The sequence below is a fragment of the Mchenga conophoros genome, linkage group LG6 (assembly GCF_057382185.1).
Source record: "Mchenga conophoros isolate Kocher_MC1m ecotype Shallow Benthic linkage group LG6, M_conophoros_male_GT1.1, whole genome shotgun sequence".
NCBI lineage: Eukaryota > Metazoa > Chordata > Actinopteri > Cichliformes > Cichlidae > Mchenga > Mchenga conophoros.
In genome coordinates, this window is record NC_140531.1 from 28,467,725 (window position 1) to 28,487,223 (window position 19,499).

At 39.5% G+C, this 19,499-nt stretch overlaps 1 protein-coding gene across 1 annotated transcript; it reads left to right on the forward strand.

Moving 5' to 3' along the window:
- The first annotated feature begins 702 nt into the window (after positions 1–702).
- pik3r6a (phosphoinositide-3-kinase regulatory subunit 6a) lies at positions 703–14,406 on the forward strand. The gene is made up of 6 exons (XM_085278693.1): positions 703–935; positions 6,756–6,876; positions 9,578–9,651; positions 10,330–10,444; positions 12,003–12,073; positions 12,541–14,406. The coding sequence occupies exons 1-6, from the start codon at positions 767–769 to the stop codon at positions 12,648–12,650; spliced, it is 660 nt and encodes a 219-aa protein (XP_085134819.1). The 5' UTR covers positions 703–766; the 3' UTR covers positions 12,651–14,406.
- The last annotated feature ends 5,093 nt before the right edge of the window (positions 14,407–19,499 follow it).

Genomic DNA, 19,499 nt, shown 5'->3' on the forward strand with positions numbered 1-19,499 from the left:
CACTGTAATTTTAAATATCAGTTCCAAAGAGAACCTTTGGGAAAGCGAAGATTGTCGCCACTAAAGCTGAAAAAAAAGCTGCAATGACCAGTTCAGCAACACCAAACAACCTGAAAGACCACAAAAGGCAGCTGAAATGATGAATTATTTCCATGGTTAAGAAAAAAGACTTCATAACATCTAAAAAAAAGCTCAAGACGAGGAGAAGGTAGGTGTATCATCATCATCATCATCATTACAGTCAAGAGACGCCTTCATTCACGAATGAATGCCTTCATGGAAATAAACAACAGGGTTCACAACAAGGTGAAAACCACTAATCATACCCAAGAACAGGAAGACCAAATAAGAATTTAGCAGAAGACATAACATAAGCATAACTGATTTTTGGAATTAATGACCAGGAAATAAATAAAGAAATAAAAATGATCCATGCACTTGAAAGTATGTTTGCTTGTCCAATTAATTCTGAGCCTCTGAAAATGGAGAACTATTTATGGGAACTGTTGTAATTCCTAAAACATTTAATTTAATCTAAAAGTCTGGGCTTCAATCACATATCGATTGTTTCAATGATAAACCCACTGTGACGTGCCACCAGATGACGCTATTTATTTGCTATCAATCCGCGTTTGCGTTGACCAGGTAGTAACACTAGCAGGCTGCAAACGCGCACACACACGTCACCTGTCGGAGCGGGTGGAGATCACTGAAGCATCTCGCTGTCTCTGCCTCAGCAGGTTGTTGACTGACTGGCGATGACTTAATGAAGCACAACAACTGCGAGACCCTCCCCTGTAGCTGTCTTTGCTGTTCCCCAGCCTCTGCGATTGGAAGCACAGAGAATAGAGGAGCAGCTGTTGGACCGATGGATAAGAAGCATCAGTACGGTTCACTGGAGCGCACTGAATGGAGCAGAGACACCCACAAAGCAGGTTATCTAGTAAACAATTGCTGGTTTATAATTACTTTTCGATAATGTCAGTCACGTTTAAATGACGTCTTAAGTGTGTATGTGTTTTGAGTTTACTGCAGCATTACTAAATTCTGTGCATTCTGGTTTTAGTGTGAAATGTTCTCATTAGCATTGCATTGCTACAAATAGTATCTCCTGTCTTAACTGTTCGGTGAACTTGTGGTGACCTCATTAGCTTTGTACACACACAAAAGGAAAAAAAACAGATTAAATGTAATAATTTAATGTATCGAGCATATTAAAAAACAGCATTGTCTTTGAATATATTTATATCATTTTGCACTTATTAGCATACGTTCCTCGTTTAACAAATATGCATTATGTAAAGTTTATTTCTTGTGTTTATACAACTATGTAATCTAAATATATGGGTAAATTTGTAAAACACACAATAATAGGCCCTAACAATTCATTGGGAGTGTTTTCAGCACTGATAGATCAGATCAATGTATTTATCCAGTAGCAGAACAAGCTGCAGCTCAGAAAATGTCAAGAATCCACAGGTGTCTATTGAGTGGCAGTGTGTGTGTGTGTGTGTGTGTGTGTGTGTGTGTGTGTGTGTGTGTGTGTGCCTGTTTGTTTCCTTGCTTAATTAAAAGTAAGGTGAGGTTACTTAGAGACCAGCTATTCAAATAAGGAATAATAGCCCACATGTGGGTCTTGGCAGGACGCTGGCATCATCTATTAGTAACTAAAAAGATAACTCATTTATGCCTCATTATGACATTAATTCAATTTTTAATAATCATTAATAATGCCCAGTGACTTGATTTGTCTGAATAACAGTCTAGTACTCAAATAATGAATGGAAAAAAAGGCAAGTGAAAATTTATTTTCAAGGAAAGTGACTTTAACTGTTAATTAGCAGCATTTCTGTTTTTATTTTTATTTTTTTATTGTAATGTCTTTTTTTATTGCAGACTCTCTGTTAAGCCCTCTATGTTTTTCCTCTAAACTAAATGATTTTCCCACCCCTCTCTCCTCTGTGTTTGCCTTGGGGTCTCTAATCAGGCTGATCTGTCTGTCAGTATGATGGTTTGCCTCATTAGGCATAGAACGTATCAGGGCAGTGTAAGAGAGAAAGTTGGAGTCAAAGAAAAGAGTAAAACTGAGCTCATAATTTAATTCACATCTTTAGGGGTTTAGATGAAAAGAAGGGCAGGGCAGAGTAGGAGAGATACAGAGTGAGGCGAAGCAAAGGCAGATGAGAAACACTAGCAGTGAGAGTGAGAGAACGGAGAGAAGGTGTAAAGGAAGTCGAGTGATGAGTCATAACTGCTCAGTGGCAAAATTACTTGTCTTAGAGAGCCTTTGCAGCAGAGCATATTGTGTCTACTGATATAATTCAAAGTGCATTTGACTTGTTAACAACCCATGTAATAATAGATCTGACCTCAGGATACGATACAGTGTTAAAAACAGATGGGAAAATCCCTATTCATAGTGACAGAGAAATTTCCATGGTTGAGAAAAAAAACTTCACAACATTTAACCAAGTCAACAGGTGGACGTACCATTGTAAAGGCCCACGATCACAAATGGAAATACAGAGGGTTTACAACGAGGTGCACACCACTGCTTATATATGAGAACAGGAAGACCAAATTAGGTTTTGTCAGGAAAAAATGTAAAAGACACTGTGCAGTTCTGAAAAGAAGTCCTTTTTTGCACTATAATGATGCAAAAAGAAAAGTACATCTTTGATCCAAAGTATACCGCATCAACTGTCAAACATGGTGGAGGCAGTGTTATGGCTTGGGCTTGTAACGCCAGTGGGATCAGGTTACGAGTGTTTTTTGATGATGTGACTCCTGACAGAAGTAACAGGATGATTTCTGAAGTGTGCAGGGCTATACTCTCTGCTCAGATTTGTCCAAATGCTGCTAAACTAACTGGACACACTTCACAGTGCAAATGGATAATGACCCAAAGCACACTACAAAAGCAACCCAAGAGTTTTCCACGACATCAGGACACATTATAGTGTTTAACCCAGATAGGAAAATCCATAATCGTGTTTAAAAAAGAAGCTTCAGCGAGTTTTTGAGTAATAATAATAATAATAATAATGGATTGCATTTATATAGCGCTTTTCGAGAACCTCAAAGCGCTGTACAATTCCACTATTCATTCACTCTCACATTCACACACTGGTGGAGGCAAGCTACAGTTGTAGCCACAGCTGCCCTGGGGCAGACTGACAGAAGCGAGGCTGCCATATCGCGCCATCGGCCCCTCTGGCCAACACCAGAGTAGGCATACATGTAGTGAATTGTCTGTAATATTTATCTTCAAAGTGGCTGCAATGTCTTTTTGTGACAAGTCAGTTTTATTTTTGTAGCTTATTTTAAAATAATGTCAGCTGACCAAAGTGCTGTACTGTATTCATACATCACTACATCAACAGTAAATATACACTAAAAATGATCAAATAAAGTAAATAAGGCTGTGTTAATACAAGTCAGAGTGCCCTGTTCAACTAGAATTGAAAGAGAGTGAGAATAAGTAGGTTTTAAACAGTGTTTGAAAATGACTGAGAGACTGGGAAGCTCTCAAGGTAGGAGTGTAGATTTCTGAAAGTTCAGCAGAGTAGTGAATTTCATTTATGTAAAACCCAGGTGACCAGCTGATTAAATACTCTGCTGTGTCCTGTTAGCGACTATTTTGTTTTTCTTTCACTTGCCTCTATGCCATAATAACACACTTTTTAATCCCCATATCGAAACCTTATATATCCCATCTAAGAACCAAAACTGAACACTTACCTACACCTAACTGAAACCTAAACCCCCAAAACTAAGTGTGAAGTCCTCCGATCATGCCACAATAAAGCTTTCTAACTTAAAGCTAATGGCCTCACTAAATGTTTGGAAAAATGCACACACTGCTGTGACCATGTCAAAAAGATGAAAAAACAGGTTGAACACTTAACTTAATTTTTTTACAATCCATTGTCACCTTTTTACTGCAGACATTTCATGTCTGTAATTTTGATAACAAGAAGAGCACAGTTGGCACAGCAGGTAAAGAGACTGAAACAGATTGCTTCAGTTAAACACTGATTTCCCTGCGCTTCAAGTGTTAGCTATAAGCTGAGCTAATTGCCTACTGGCTCCATAGACAGTCAGAGTAGTTCCTATTCTCTATAGTTGGAAATAAAGTGAGAAAGCACACTGGCTCAAAGGTCAAAATGCTTTTCTTGAAACCTCATGACACAAATTTCTAGTTTTTACAGTTTTTAAGTAAGACAGTAGAACCAAATTGCTGGGGGAAAAAATGATTATATTGAAACACAAAAGACCAGTCGCACATCTGTGATGTCGCACAGATGTCTCTTATGCAGCAAAAAACAAAACAAAACAAGCTAATCTTTCATAGCAATGTGAGTCCATGTAAACCTGCAGTTATCGTGAAGTATGGTTAATGCTTTTACCCTGAAGTCACCCTGGAGTTTGAATTTCTATTCTGCTTTTTTGTCAGACTAGTGCAGAATAAGTGTTTTTACTGCACTTTGAACCTAGACAGCTCTGCCCCACCCCAGGGCTAATTGAGGCTTGAATAGAGATTCCATAATAAAGCTCCACTGAGTGATGGTGTGTATATAGAAAGACTTTAATGACCTCGGGAGGTAACAGGGACAGACTGTCAGAAGTGGTATCTCCCTGGCTGTGTTCCTCTCAGCCCATAATGTAAGGCTGCTCGCTGCAGGGAAGTGACAGGCGTCCAGCACCGCTACACTGATAAAAGGAACAACTCAAGACAAGAGGTGACCTGTTTCAGTTATAAAGTCACAGTAGCTGTCATTGTCGGTCTTCAGCCATCTACTTTTAAAAAGGTCAGCTTCGATTTGTATTAGGTTTTTCCCTGTGTTTTCTGATCTACATGCTAAAATAAATGTTTTGATAGAAATTTGTTGCAGTTTAATGTTTGAATTAGCAGCTGCTTATTGGTTGAGTTCAGTGAAGCTGCTTCTGCTGCTCACAGTGTACAGCAGCTGCTCTCAATGAAGTACTGTCTTTTTGTACCACACAAAATTTTCTGGATGCTTTGGGACAGATTGTGTCTATTTTCAGCAAGTTTTGCAATTTTTTATTGTGGGTTAATGTTTTAACAGTTGATTTCTTATGATAAATCTAGAGCCTGACAGATGTCAGATTATTTAGACTGATACCTGTACTGATATTTGGTGATTTAACAAGCTGATATGTTGGCCAATTACTTCTTATTTCTTTCAGACACCTGAAATCCAACATTTATTATGTTAGTTATAAGATAACCTTTATTATTATATTTATTATATGTTTATAAAAACACTGGAATAGGATAGGAGTAATAATAAGATACTGAATATGACTCCTTGCTAAGATATTATAACAGTGCAATTCAAAAATTAACTTGTTTTATTGTCACAACAAGTGCCAATAAAATGGTAGAGCTCTGCGACTTTACTGGGGGCGATCGTGGCTATGGGGCGATCGTGGCTCAAGAGTTGGGCGTTCGTCTTGTAATCGGAAGGTTGCCGGTTCGAGCCCCAGCTCCCACAGCGTCGGCCGTTGTGTCCTTGGGCAAGACACTTCGCCCGATGCCTACTGGTGGTGGTCAGAGGGCCCGGTGGCCCCAGTGTCCGGCAGCCTCGCCTCTGTCAGTGCGCCCCAGGGTGGCTGTGGCTACACTGTAGCTTGCCATCACCAGTGGGTGGATGATTGTGTATAGTGTAAAGCGCTTTGGGGTCCTTAGGACCAAGTAAAGCGCTACAGACCATTTACTCAGACCAACTGGTTGTTATGTTTACATTTCCACAAGCGTGGCCAGCAAGGAAGTTACAGAATGCCCTCTGGTGGGCAAACTATGCAAAATAAACACCCTTAAAGTGTTTTTCCTCACAGCCGTGCTTTATTTATTTTTTATTTATATATCAGCCATCAGGCTTTTGTTGGAAGTTATCAAGGATCTCTGTGCTACAACATGCCACAAATTCAGCATGTTGTAAAAATAATTTGAGAATTGTTTCATTGTTCCTTCCTATTAGCGTTCATTGTAAGTTATTTTGCGGCCAGCAGTTAATTATTAAATGTCTTTAAAGCACAGCACACACAAAAGTATTAAATGTTGTACGTGTATTCTAGTCTATGCAAAACAAGGATATCACATAGTCACATACCACAGATTGTAAATTTTATTTATGAACAGCACATGTGGAAATTCTAAAAGCAGGCAACTGCAAAATTAAAAAATGATGTGAAATATTACTAATAAACATTAAATATAACAACATGGAATAGAATGTTTTTTTTTCTTTATGCATTGTGACAGGCAGTTAGAGACTTTGTACAGCACAACATGGCAGTGTAAACAAAACTGCAGTGGAAGGGGTTGACAGCTTTACTGCCTTACTTCCTGGCCCAACGCATCATGCAATTAAAGTGTTTGTGTGTATGCAGTTATGTGTGTGTGGGGGCGACAGCCATGCAAGTTGTGCCAGCTGCTGACACATGGTAATTTGGCTGTGACACTCTGCTCTTCTGCTCATCTAGCAGCAGTTTCTGCTGCAGCTGTTTATACAGTTTAAAATGCAAATTCATATGCGTTATGGTTCTGAAATGCCACAGTAGATCATCTTCAAAAGTGTGCACACATCACTAATCTGTGTGTGGCTTGTTTTAACCTACTGAAGAGTCTATAATCTAAATGCCTTGTTAGGAATGTTGTATTTTTTTCCAGTGTGTGGTCTTTTGTCCAACGTTCAGAAAGACTAAGTCTCTCGCTGTCTCTCTTTCAGAGGACGACGTGGTGTCCATGGCAGACTCCACCATCACCGTGGATGACATCGAGGGGGAGCTCTTTAAGATTGAGAGGATCAGGGATGTCCTGGTTAGGAGAGAGTCAGAGCTCAGATACATGTGAGGACTTAAAATCATTGTTTGCTGTGGGTGTGAAAATTCATTGCTTGTTAGATTTTAGTTGAGCTGGCAGATGATTTATTTTGTCAGTATTATTATGCTTAAAATTGCACAACAGAAGGTAAAATTAATGCATGAAAAATTGAGATCCAACTGTGTTATTGTTAAATCTTTACCACTAGGTGTGTAAAAATGAGAAATCGAACCTTACAATTGACAAGTAGGGTCTTTTTTTAAATCTACATCTAATAGATAATTACACTGAGTATAATGGTAAGCCTATAAAAAAGAGGACGATGTAAAGTTATTTATATACTTTTTGTTTTGTACATCGTGCCACAATTTGCACCGAGAGCAGTCAAGAATGTGCACTTTCTGTATTCTGCAAAGCAGAAAAATAAGAGCAAGAAGGTTGCACAGTGGTGCATGAGTGTAAATATCCATCTTGGGCTCTTTTCAGAAGCTGCACATCTTTGAAAATGGTCTGCCTGAGATGTGGTTAGGATTGCCTTTGAGCGTGATGTTGACACTTTGTTATCATGCTAATATTACGTTAACATGCATTTGTAATCTAGGGCCTATTTTTGCTGATGCATAAACATTTTAAAACCAAATTTCCATGGCAATCTATCCAAACTTACCCTTCAAATGTTGCTAAAAAAATTAACTGATTGATCGAGTGGCATGAATTTACTTACTAGGATGTACTAGAATTTTAAATTAGATTTGTAGAAGTCAGTTTTGAAACTTGATGACTGTGTACATTTTTAGTGTAGATGCTTCAAATGCACCTCAATGTTATTTGAAATCAATTTTTTGATTTTCTTCATCAGTCCTGGAGGGCAACTTGTAGATTCTGTAGTAAATCTGAAGAAGATAAAGGATTCAGAGTTTTTAATGAGTGCAAAAATTAAACAACCTATAATATTTGCAGTGATGCTTTCCCTATTAAGAGCAGTGTAATCATTTAGGACACGTTTCAGAAATAAAACCTCAGGCATAATTCCTCTAATTTTTTTGTCTGTAATTCCCATCAGCTACACCCTAAACTACCCCCATTACAATTTCAATGGCTCCACTGCAGCTTCCACAAAGCTGGCTAATACATGGATATTTATTCATATACTCCTCTGGAAGATAGGCAATTGCCCTGCTCAGATGGCAGGGGGAATGCGAGGAGTGACGTGTGTGGAGTAGCAAGCAAGAGTCAAGCGAATGGAAAAATGGGAGACTGAAAGACCGAAAGAGTGGATAAGGAGGACATGTAGACTAGAGTAGCAATCTGAGCAAGATTTTTTCAGGGGTCCTCATGCAAACAAATACCAGGATTTATTTATTTATTTATTTATTTATTTATTTATTTGTCTAATAAGTTACGTTTCCATTCCAAATCGCCATCTCTTGGCCATTGGCCATTTTATCAGATGCTCATGTAAGGATGGGATCTGACATAACAGGTAGACAAGTGTGGCGTTGAGTCTCTTTTTCTATTGACAGTGATGAATGTGTGTAATATGTATGAATGTGTGTGTAGCCTTTTCTGTGTGTATGTGTGTGGTTTGTAATAAAAGTCTGTTCATAGGATACAGAGTTCATGCGATGGCCTCTTGCTTGACAAGCAAGGCACGGAGGGGCTTCCATCCCTCTTCACTATCAGTAATGATCCACTCACACTGATTCTGTGAAGGGTCACTGAAACAGAGAACGGCTATCTGGCTCAGACCTGCTTCAGGGATTTCTGCTCAGAAAGATTGTGTCACCTCCTTTGTTAAATATAAGATCAATAACAAGCTTTCTCTGTTTGAATTTCATTTTTTTCCTATTCAGGAGTGAAGCAAGAATTTACTCTTGAATACGGTCGTCCATCCCCATAAATCTACTTTTAAGGGTCATCGACAGCGTCTCGCAGGGGTTGAGGCCAGACGATAATGATGACCACATTATATTTCTCTTTCTCATTTTATTGACATGGCAACCAGGGATTCAGTAGTGCTTCGTGTATGGTGAAGATGTTTTTGGTTTTTTGTTCAGCAGGCACAGTTCTTTTTATTTTTTGCCATGACAGAAAATTGCTTAAGAAGTCCATATGTCTTGATGAGGTCATTATCTCATTTCCCAGTGAGATGGTAATTACAAACGATGACTCCTTGCTGATGGTAATGATGGTAATGGCCTTGCTGAACATCATGAACATTCAGGGGCAGGATGAAGGTTTATGCACAAACTCTGGAGAGCCTGGAGGATTTTGCACTGAGTGCTTGCTTTTACTCCAGAGACACTATCAGTTTCAAATACCTGTTTGCTGCTAAATGATGATGTAAAGTCCCATTAGTAAGCCTTTCTCTGACTGAATTAATCAATTCTCTGAGTCACTAGTCTTTATCCCAGGCTACATGAGAACTGTATTTGTCTAATAAGCTCTTTAAGTGGGTTTGTCTTTAAATAATATAACCCTAACCATTATACCCTGGCAAACTACTGACCATGAATTCTGTTTAACAATATATATGGATGAAGCAATATGTATGTGAAAAAAACAAGAAAAAGCCTTTAGTAAAAAACAAAATATGTTACTGACAAGTAATGTTGGAACATGTAGTGTAAAAAGTGCTGTGATTTTCATCATCTGCAGTGCTTACATAAGTGCTCTTTTTCTGTTTATGTGTGCATGTGTTTCTTTTACGCCATCATGCCTGAACAGGATGGATGACATTCAGCTCTGCAAAGAGATTACTCGTCTGAAGAAGGAGCTTCACAAATTAGTGTCCATACCAGGTAGAAGTCCTTTGGGTGTTCATGATTGCTGCTATTGGACCAAAACAAACAAACAAACAAAATCATGATGACATATTGGGGAATAGGTTTGTTCACTCTGTTGCCAAGAACAGAATGAGTAGATCAATTCCACTACCACACATTTGGAGCTGAAGCCAGCAAGTGCTTAGCTACGTTAGCATAAAGAGCCAGGGCAAACAGCTGGACAGGAAATTTCTAATATTCATGCTTTATCTAAAAGTTTTATTATGGCTTAGCATAAACAAGTGGAAGTAAACAACAGGGATGCAAAAATAATTATGGACATCTTATCCGACTCTCCAAACCTGCTCTGCAGTGCTGTTTTTTATTAACAGATGAAGCAAACAATTTACAATAAATAACGTAGCCACTGATGGTTGATCAAGAACTCAACCAATGTTAGGTGCATTGTTTTAAAGATCTTGATAAAGTGTTTCCTTTGCTTCTGGCCTTTATACTGACTTGCTTTTTCCATAGGTTTCATTTTAACTCTTAACTATAAATGATTGAAGTCAACTGAAGGATCAATCAAAATTTTTGCATGTGCGTTATTATAGTTAGCTGTTCATTCATCTGCGTGCACAAACAGTAACATATTACTCAAAGTAGCTAATGTGGGACATAGTCCTGATGTCGTCTTCTTTCGTGCTATTCCAGATAATGACAAGTCCAATGATGACCGGCAGAAGGAGGAAGAGCTGCTACAGCAGATCCAAAAGCTGGTAGAGACCAGAGATTTCCTCGTGGATGATGTTGAATTTGAACGTCTCAGGTGTGCTTTCATCTCAGTGATTTACAGATGGCCTAGACTGGAGTTCTTTGGTCACTTCCACACGTGAAATCTGAGTGAATCATTAAAAATGCAGTCCAAATGCATATGCAGATCACATGGAAGTAGATGCAGGGAAAAAAGCTTGATATGGTTTTTTTTCATCTTTCATCCCTCCTTAAAATCTTCATAATGACTGATAAGCCACAGATTCGCACCTCCTCAGTAGTCACTAATGCTGATAAATTTTTCTCTCAGTTCAGCATCCAAAATATGCATGTCTCCACAAAGGAGTTCTTTTGCTCCCCATGAAAAAAGTTGAATGTTTCCTCAGGCGCGTTGCTGCCAGAGAGGGTCCCACAGAGCGCACAGCAGAGAGCCATTTCAATTAAAGATGTGTCAGGGTGCATCAATGAGCTCTGCAAGGGGAGCTCCTGATGATTTAAAAAAAATAAAAGAAAGAAAGAAAGAAATAGGTTTAATGAGCCAACTGATGTGGAAATGACACATAGTGGATCATCATTGCTTATTAGTTTAAAGCAGGCTTACCATAGGTCAAAATAGTTCATGTTGTTTTTGAGATCTACTGTAATCGACTTCCAGTTTGTCCATTTTGCAGCAATAGAAAATAAATGCATCTTAAAATGTTGACCCAGATGCTTTGCTGTGAGGATGAATTTGCTACCAGAGTAGCATATTCATCCTCACAGGTTCAAACATTTCACATTTAATTTGCATAGCTTGAAATCTAACGTTGCCTGCGAGTGGACAACCACGTGTAGAATAATAAGCATGTTTTCTAGGTTTGATCTCACAGTGTATAAAACACTGTTAGTTTGTCTGAGCAGCGCTTTCTGCTGGCAGCTGACGGCATGCTGTGAAATAGCCGCAGGGCTGCTGGGAAGGTGAGAGCCGCGAAGAAGGAGAACGGCAGTGCGTTAATGGGTGCAGAGAGGAGAGGATGCATGTGACAGCGCCCAAGGCCACGTTGTCCATGCTCATAAATATAAAGCTCTCTCTTCTGTTATTTTACTTTACTTTTATAAAATCAGGACTGTTTATCACAGGAGAAATCTCTCTGTGATCTTTACCCGAGAGTTTTTATCTTTGAGACATTAATAGTAATATAACTGAATATAATTCATTAGATATCACTTTTAAATACATATGATATATATCCATATACAATAAACACTGCAAGTATCCAAGTTATATACACTTATTTGCATTTGGGCTGTATTCAAATAACACAAAATGAGACTGCGACATTCACTAATATGCACTAAGCGTATAGAAACCTTTGCCAGGAAATCTTAACTGCCAGAGGTGCATTAGCTCGCTTATCTAGTGGGTGTCTGGGGAGGATGTTTCATCTCTCTGCTTTAGTAAAAACCAGCCTTCTTGATTTTTAAGGATGCTTCGGATAATGAAAGAATACCTGTGGAAAAGATTTTCTTTTTAATATTCCTGGAACAGGGGGAAATTTAGGTCATAACAGCTTTGTCATTTTTTTGTGTTTTACTTTGTAATTGTAGTATTACATGTGTATTCATTTTTACAGGGAGAAAGAGGAAGATAAAGAAATGGCAGATTTTCTGAAGTCCAAATTGCCAAGAAATCTGAAGAAGACAGGTATTCAGTCATGAAAGCTGAAATGTTGTCTTTTTTGAAAGTATCGACTGATAAAATGGAAAATGGGTGTGCTGAGACTGTGCTTTAGACCTGACTGAAGAATGTATGTATTTATGTTCCCAAAAAATAGATTCTGTTCATCTGGATGCAGCGTTTTTCAGTGGGAGAAATGTTTCGTCCAAATGACTTCTTCAGTCTTAGCTAGTTGGGGAAACCTGCATTCTGCTGTCACTTGGGTTTCGCTTCTTCCAGATGAACAGAATCAGTTTCTGAGGAATTTCCTTAGTTGGTTGATTAAGCATGCATCAGGATATGCACTTATGATCTTTGCCATAAATGCATTAATTATCAGAACTTATTTATACAGTATACAGTGATTGATCTTGCTGTGTATGTATGTGTGCACACAGATGTAGATGTCTTTTGCAATACATAAATACAACACAGTTCACTGTACCGTGTTACAGGTATGCCAACCAGAAGGGCACCCACGGCTCAGCAGACGTCTTCGCCCCTCACCAAGACAGGACTCACCCTCCTGAAAGAGTGCTGTGGCTTTACGTGCTCCATCATGTAGACTAAAGCCAAATGACAGCGCTCCTCTGCAGTGCTCTTCCACAGGACTCCTTTTTCCACTTTTAGCTCCAAGAAGGACTTTAAAGCATGGGTCGAGCAATGACAGCATAGTGAGCTATCCATCCCAGGAATTCAGGAAGCAACTTCATCTATATTTATTTTATTATTAATTTATTAGCTGTGTCTTGGCTTTGCAGGTCAACCCAGTGTATTTGTATCTATTTGTCATTTTCACATAGGGTTTGAAGGACAGAAACCTCCTAACCCTGGTCATTGTAAGTAAGTTAGCACGTTCTCTTAAAGTAAAAGTGGAAAAAAAAAACTACTATAGCCCACAGGTTTATATCAGGATGCTTCACTGAACTATGATTATTGTCATCTCCTCAATATGTGTGTATGAGTCAGCAGGATTCTAGACACCGCTATAATGTTATTTGCATTATGAACACTACAATAATGAATCTGGCATTAATCGGGAGCTCTGTCAGGATGAAGTTGCCTGTGATCTGACTCTAGATCCAAATAGGTATGACCTTTTGAATAGTGGTGGTTTGTGAAGGAAGAGTTAGTCATCTATTTCTCTCTATTATTCTTAAATGATTGGTAAGCTAGCCAGGCTCAAGGAGGGTGGCTTTTGGCAAGACAGGTTTGGGTAAAAGGAAAGCGCATATTGGTGTTTGAGATTTTGGCAAAAATGACTAAACCTAGCCCTAACAAGTTGACATCGATGACAGCAGTGTTGTTCAATATCGAGACACAAAGCCGTACATATGCCACTGTACTCTCAGGACGTGGGGTCTTGTAGATAAAGGTCTTTAGTGCACAATGAGTCATATATACAGGACATGGAGTTCATGGATGTAGTGACCAATTAAGCTATCTTGCATCTCTTTGTGTTGCAAAGAGGAGTTGTCGCCATGGAAACCCACATCTTTAGAATGGAACAGTGAGGAAAGTTGGACGGATCAGAGAGATGAGACTTCAAAAGTGTAACACATCCAAAGGCAATTGCTATCATGAAAGGCAGGCGGAGAACGAAATAAAATTACTATTGCCACTTCCATTATTTTTTTCAATATTCTGGATTTCCAAAGCATCTGAAACTCTCCCGCACTCTTTCGGATCATCTACAAAACAGAGATTAAGTAAACATGAGATTGTTTTACTCAGTTGAAATGTAGATATGCTGAGGATACATGTCTCTAAAGTAGATTCTGTTTGAGACCCCTAAATCTATCTAATTGGTTTAAATGATGTCTCTTCGACAAGCTTTCAGTTCTTTTCTAGACTTTGAAATGGATGCAGCTGGCTCTTCACTTGAGTGATTGGGTCCTTTGATCAGTCTCAGCACTGTCATGGAGCCTCGGGTCATTTATCACTCAGCAACCACGTCTGATGGCGTCATGAAAGTCCAGAAAGGATTCAATGATTATTGAAATATTGTCTCTAACAGCCAAATTAAAATATGATGTAGCAAGTAAACTTAGCCATAATATAGGTTTGTGCAAGTTTTTTGAGAAGACAGTATACTTTGATGAAGGCTTCATTTTCTCTTTCTCCGAGATATGAAGTGAAATGATGATGTGAACCATCTCCTAGAACAAAAGCTTTTTGTTAGTAAAGGTAGGCCAATTTACAAATTCGCATGGAAAGAAATCATCATACCGCCTTTCTTTTCATGCAGATATTGCCTTTTATGTTGGTTCCTATGACTGAGCTGCACAGTGATAAATAAAGCTTTCTGCTCTGCAAAGACCTTCATTTCTTCTGTGTTGAGACTTTGAGCGTCTGTCATGTTTATTCTATTTCAATTTTCACATTTAGACATAAAAGCAGCCCACCAACTGAAAATGAATGCTACATGCCCAGACTGGGTATCCAAGAATTTCTGTGAAGAATTCTTGGAAGAGACCACATCACGTCTTGAGTTAGGCAGAGTTCACAGGATGGGAGCCACAGAGAGAAAATGATCTAAGAAGGAGGGTTGAAGTGGCTGAAAGCAGAGGAGCTGAAGAAGACGGGAGAAAGGCAGTGGGAGGGCAAAGAGTTAGAGAGGGGTCTCATCTTCGGTGTTAGTCATCTATAGTGGAAGCACTGTGACTTCTCACAAGGGCAGCTCTCAGTGAGCACCACCTGAAAAGGGCAGGCCTGCCATTCAAATGTCATAATCACACAGGCCTTGGGCACAGATACTGTGTGTATGAAGAGATGGCACGTGTCTGTTTGTAAGGGAGAATTACAGAGAATGATTGAATGTTTGTGTGGAGTGATATAAATATTCTTGCTTCTGTGCCTCGGCATAATGAGCACTATAGAGTAGCTGTCATTGCACAGTTGCAGCATCAATACTAAACTATAATAGCATATTCATCTCATTTATTAGGGCGTGCTAGATAACAAACTTTGCTGGATTCGGAGGAACAGAAGATGGCGAGAACACCTGCTGAATCTAAATGTGTACATTCAGCCCTTGAATATTATAGTGTCAAGCAGCCTGACAGTGACTGAAGTGTTCAGTAATGCATGTGACTTTGCAAGGACGTAGATGAGTAGCACTGAATAAAAAGGGCAAAAAGGAAATGAAACCCACTTGCTGCCATGGATACCACAATTTCTTTCTCTTCCTCTCTCTCTCTCTGTCGCTTGTTCACACGCGCACACACACACACACGCACACACAAAGAAACCTCTGCATACAATTACAAATACCACTTATACTGTTCTAGATTTATTTCTTACTTAGACACCAGATGAGAAAAGTAGAATGTGTCTGTCTCATTTCTACTTGTAGCACCAGGCATATTTTCCATCATTCTATGAGGCTTGTTTGTTACAAAGTGCTTAAAGACACAAATAGCTAAAACTGAACAAAACACTCGCACACACACACACACACACACACACACACACACACACACACACACACACACACACACACACAATAATACCATGGGAAAAAGGGAGAATGGGTGAAAGGCAGAAGCATGGTCATTAAATGGAGCAAGAAAAGTTGCGAGGAGGCATTTTAAAAAGCTGTCAGATTGGTGCTAAAAGGAAAAACTCCTCATGTTGTTCTTGTGGTGGTCACTTTTCCCTGAAACACTTACTGGAAAAGTTCTTTGATCCCAGCATGACCAGCACTGTGTGTCCTGGCTAATTAACAGTCCACTGACATCTGAGCACCAAGGATGCCAGCTGCTGGCACACAGGCTGCTACAGCCTGACTGTGTCATATTCTTTTATATGCATAACCATGGCAATGGTTTGTACTGTATAAACACAGGTTATGTGCGTTTGGTGATAACATTATTCATTTTTCTCTGTTAGTCAGTGTCTGTTAGATTGCATATTGTTTCCAGCTACTAATGTATTGTTTCCAGTTCATATTACCTGTTATCTCCTTTCAGTCAGGGAATGGCCCGATAAGTCAGAGGTAATGACAGCTTTTGCAGTGTTAGCGCCTTTACTTGGAAGGCTGCCATGTTTAATTAACGCTCTCCAAAAGTAACTAATATGGGAAACTGATTTCCTGTCCTTTATAAAAAGCAACTCTGACTCATTCCCCTAAGCCCTCCCTACACACTCCCTCTGTTTCCGTCCCCCACACCTCCTAATGTGGTTGCAAAACACTCCCTCAACCAAATAATCAAATGATTGCAATGCAGCGGGTTGCCAGGTCTGGGTCCCTGTTTACTTGCCTGACATTATGTCAGCAGCAATGTCATGCTAGTGTGGTTTTGCTTGCACAAGTAGCAATGACAGAGCGTGAGTGTGTGAGCACCATTAGGTCTACCTGTGGTTTTTGGAAAGGGTATGCTAAATATGGCCACAAAGCTTAACCGAAGCAGTGCAGTTTCTTTACCTATATTTACTCCTTAGTTTTTCATTCATGTTTTTTTCTATTTGCATGTTAGGTATACTAAGAATTTGCAATGTTTGTTAAATGGCCTATATTTATATTTGTATACAGTGTTATTTACAGCCCTATAGTTTCTTACTGTAAAATATTTTACAGAGAATTAAAGCTTTACAGCATGTAGCATTTACAGCATTGTTATTATACAGTAGTTTTATTTTAGGGTTCCTACTGTAATCTCCATAAAGAGCTTTCTTTGCAAAATATGACTGCCTGTCCTTGCATATACGTTAGTCCTTTTACAGCAAGGTTATTTGTATGTGAATTTATTCAACAGCCACATTGAAGGTTAACGCTGGCCTGATGTGATTAATCGCTGCGAGAATCTGTCATGGTGGCCTCTTGCTGTCTACACCTCTTCTTGGTCACACCAAGACTGGAAACCACATTACAAATGCACAATACATGAGCAGTCTGCACAAAACAACCAAAATAAACACCACAAAACATTTTCATTAATGATCCATGGAGAGCTTTTCATGAGTCTTTGTGTCCATCATAAAAATATTAAAAACAACTGGTTTGTAAAACTGCCTGGAGTGGTGGTTCCCTGTTTAAGATGGAGGACTGCAGGGTGTGCTCCAATTACAGGCGGATCACACTCGTCAGCATCCCTGGGAAAGTCTATCCCAGGGTACTGGAGAGGAGAGCATACCTGTTAGTCAACCTCTGATCCAGCAGAAACAACCAGCTCTTTATCCTCTTGAGCAGCGGTCCCTGGTTTATGTACAAAAATATTTTCATGGACCGGCCTTTAAGGTGTCGCGGATAAATATAGGGAAATAAAAACAGTACTGGTACCAAAAAAGGAAGATTTATTCATAACACACGGGGAAAAACCCAGGTAAACCGAGTTAACGATAAAAGCAAAAACCCTGAAAGCCATAAATTTCACACCCAAGCCTCAACTCTTGCGGCCTGGTACTAAACGACTCACGGACCAGTACCAGCCCAGGGGTTGGGGGACCGCTGCTCTTGAGGACATTTGAGGGTGCCCAACCAGTCTACATGTGCTTTGTCGACTTGGAGAAGGCATTCAACCTGGTCCCTCTGGTTATCCTGTGGGGGGTGTCTGGCCAGTTGTTATGGGCCAATCAGTCCCTGTTTAACTTTTGCGAGAGCTTGGTTCATACTGCCGGCAGTAAGTTCGATTTATTTCTGGAGGGTGTTGGACTCCACCATGGCTGCCCTGTCACTGAATCTGTGCATAGTTTTTATGGATAGAATACCTGGGCATAGCCAATTGTTGGAGGGTCTCATCTTTGCTTTTTGCAGATGATGTGGTTCTGTTGGCGTCATTGGGTCACATATATTGATTGAAATAGTAAGGTCACAAAAACAGGTTGCAGAAATTAGTTTTGTTGAAGAGTGGCTGAAATGCTGCTCCTCCACATTGAAAGGAGCCAGCTGAAGTGGTTAAGACATCTGACTAGAATGGCTACTGGACACCTCCTAGATGGTCAGAGGGCCCGGTGGCGCCAGTGTCCGCCAGCCTCGCCTGTCAGTGCACCCCAGGGCAGCTGTGGCTACAATGTAGCTTGTCATCACCGGTGTGTGAATGTGTTTGAATGGGTGGATGACTGAACGTGTAAAGCGCTTTGGGGTCCTTAGGGACTAAGTAAAGAGCTATACAAATACAGGCCATTTACCATTTAGGTGAGGTATTCCTTCTAGGAGGAGGCCCTGGGGTACACCCAGGACTTGCAGGAGAAATTATATCTCTCGGCTCTTGGGAACATCTCGGTGTCCCTCTGGATGAGCTGGAGGAAGTGGCTGGATGGATAGATGGATGGTTATTTTTCTCTCAGTATTTGCATACTGTTTTTATAATTAACAATACATTACTGTACAAAATGCCATGTATTTATAGTTTGTTAGAGCATTGCTAATGTGTGTGGAATATATTACATATAGCTGTTTAGGTGTAGGTTGCCGTGCCTTTAACGTGTGACACATGGTGTTAGTTTTTAATAGATTCCCTGCAGCGCTTATCATGTCTTCCACCTACGATCGTACAATTTTATAGTTTTACATGTATTTAATAAAGTAGATCTGTTAATTGTCTTGGGTCCTATTGTTACATGTATAGAAAGATTTTGTTTTGCATTAGCATTAAACATTCCTATTGAAATGGATACCTCCTTTGGGTCACATTTAAATAATGACTTTGGAAACTAGGAGTTACTCTAAAATGCTAAGGATAACATAAGGACATAAAAGAAGCAGAAATAGAGACGCAGGAGCAAATCAGTATAGAGGGAAGGAACAAGTTTACCTCAAACTTGAAATTTGATTTGTGATTTTGGACCATATATAAAATTGACTTGAAATTTGATTCACTATATGTAACAAATGTTATATAAACTTCATTTGACAGTTTGTAACTGTTGATACAGTACAAACAGTTTGATGGACAATGCATTGTAATGACAGTCACTAATAGCACTACAAGCATCTTTTGAGTTATTATGACCTTGCCTTCAGCAGACATGAATTATTGCTGCCTACACTGTTTTTATTATAATTTTTTTATAATGTAAAAAAAATTGTGAGACAGTTGCACAAGCATTTTTGCATGAATTAGAATTAGTCTGTTATTAATAATAGAGGCAGCCAATACAACCTTCGGCCGGCTATGATTAATACCCCTTGTCAATATCTCACGGCTGATAAATATAATCTATTTTGAGCGCTTGGTACTCTCTGGAGCCATATGCTGTTACTACGTTCCGATAAATCAGTAGCAGAAGTCATCTATACGCGTACTTCAGCATTCGACCTGCTGTCCTCTGGCTTCATCTTGTGGTCAAACAGAGTAAGCGCAACTAAAGAAGAAGAGCGGTACCACATTGTGATTCTCTGCCAAGTTGAGTTACACGTCAGTAGGGAACCGGTACTGGTGAGTGGACGTGTACCGTGCACGTCAGGCGGTTC

Coding starts and splice junctions, on each gene's coding strand:
- pik3r6a (XM_085278693.1), top strand. CDS start 767: ATGAAGCACAACAACTGCGAGACCCTCCCCTGTAGCTGTCTTTGCTGT. Junction 6,877..9,577: donor GAGTCAGAGCTCAGATACAT/GTGAGGACTTAA, acceptor ATGCCTGAACAG/GATGGATGACATTCAGCTCT. Junction 12,074..12,540: donor AAGAAATCTGAAGAAGACAG/GTATTCAGTCAT, acceptor ACCGTGTTACAG/GTATGCCAACCAGAAGGGCA.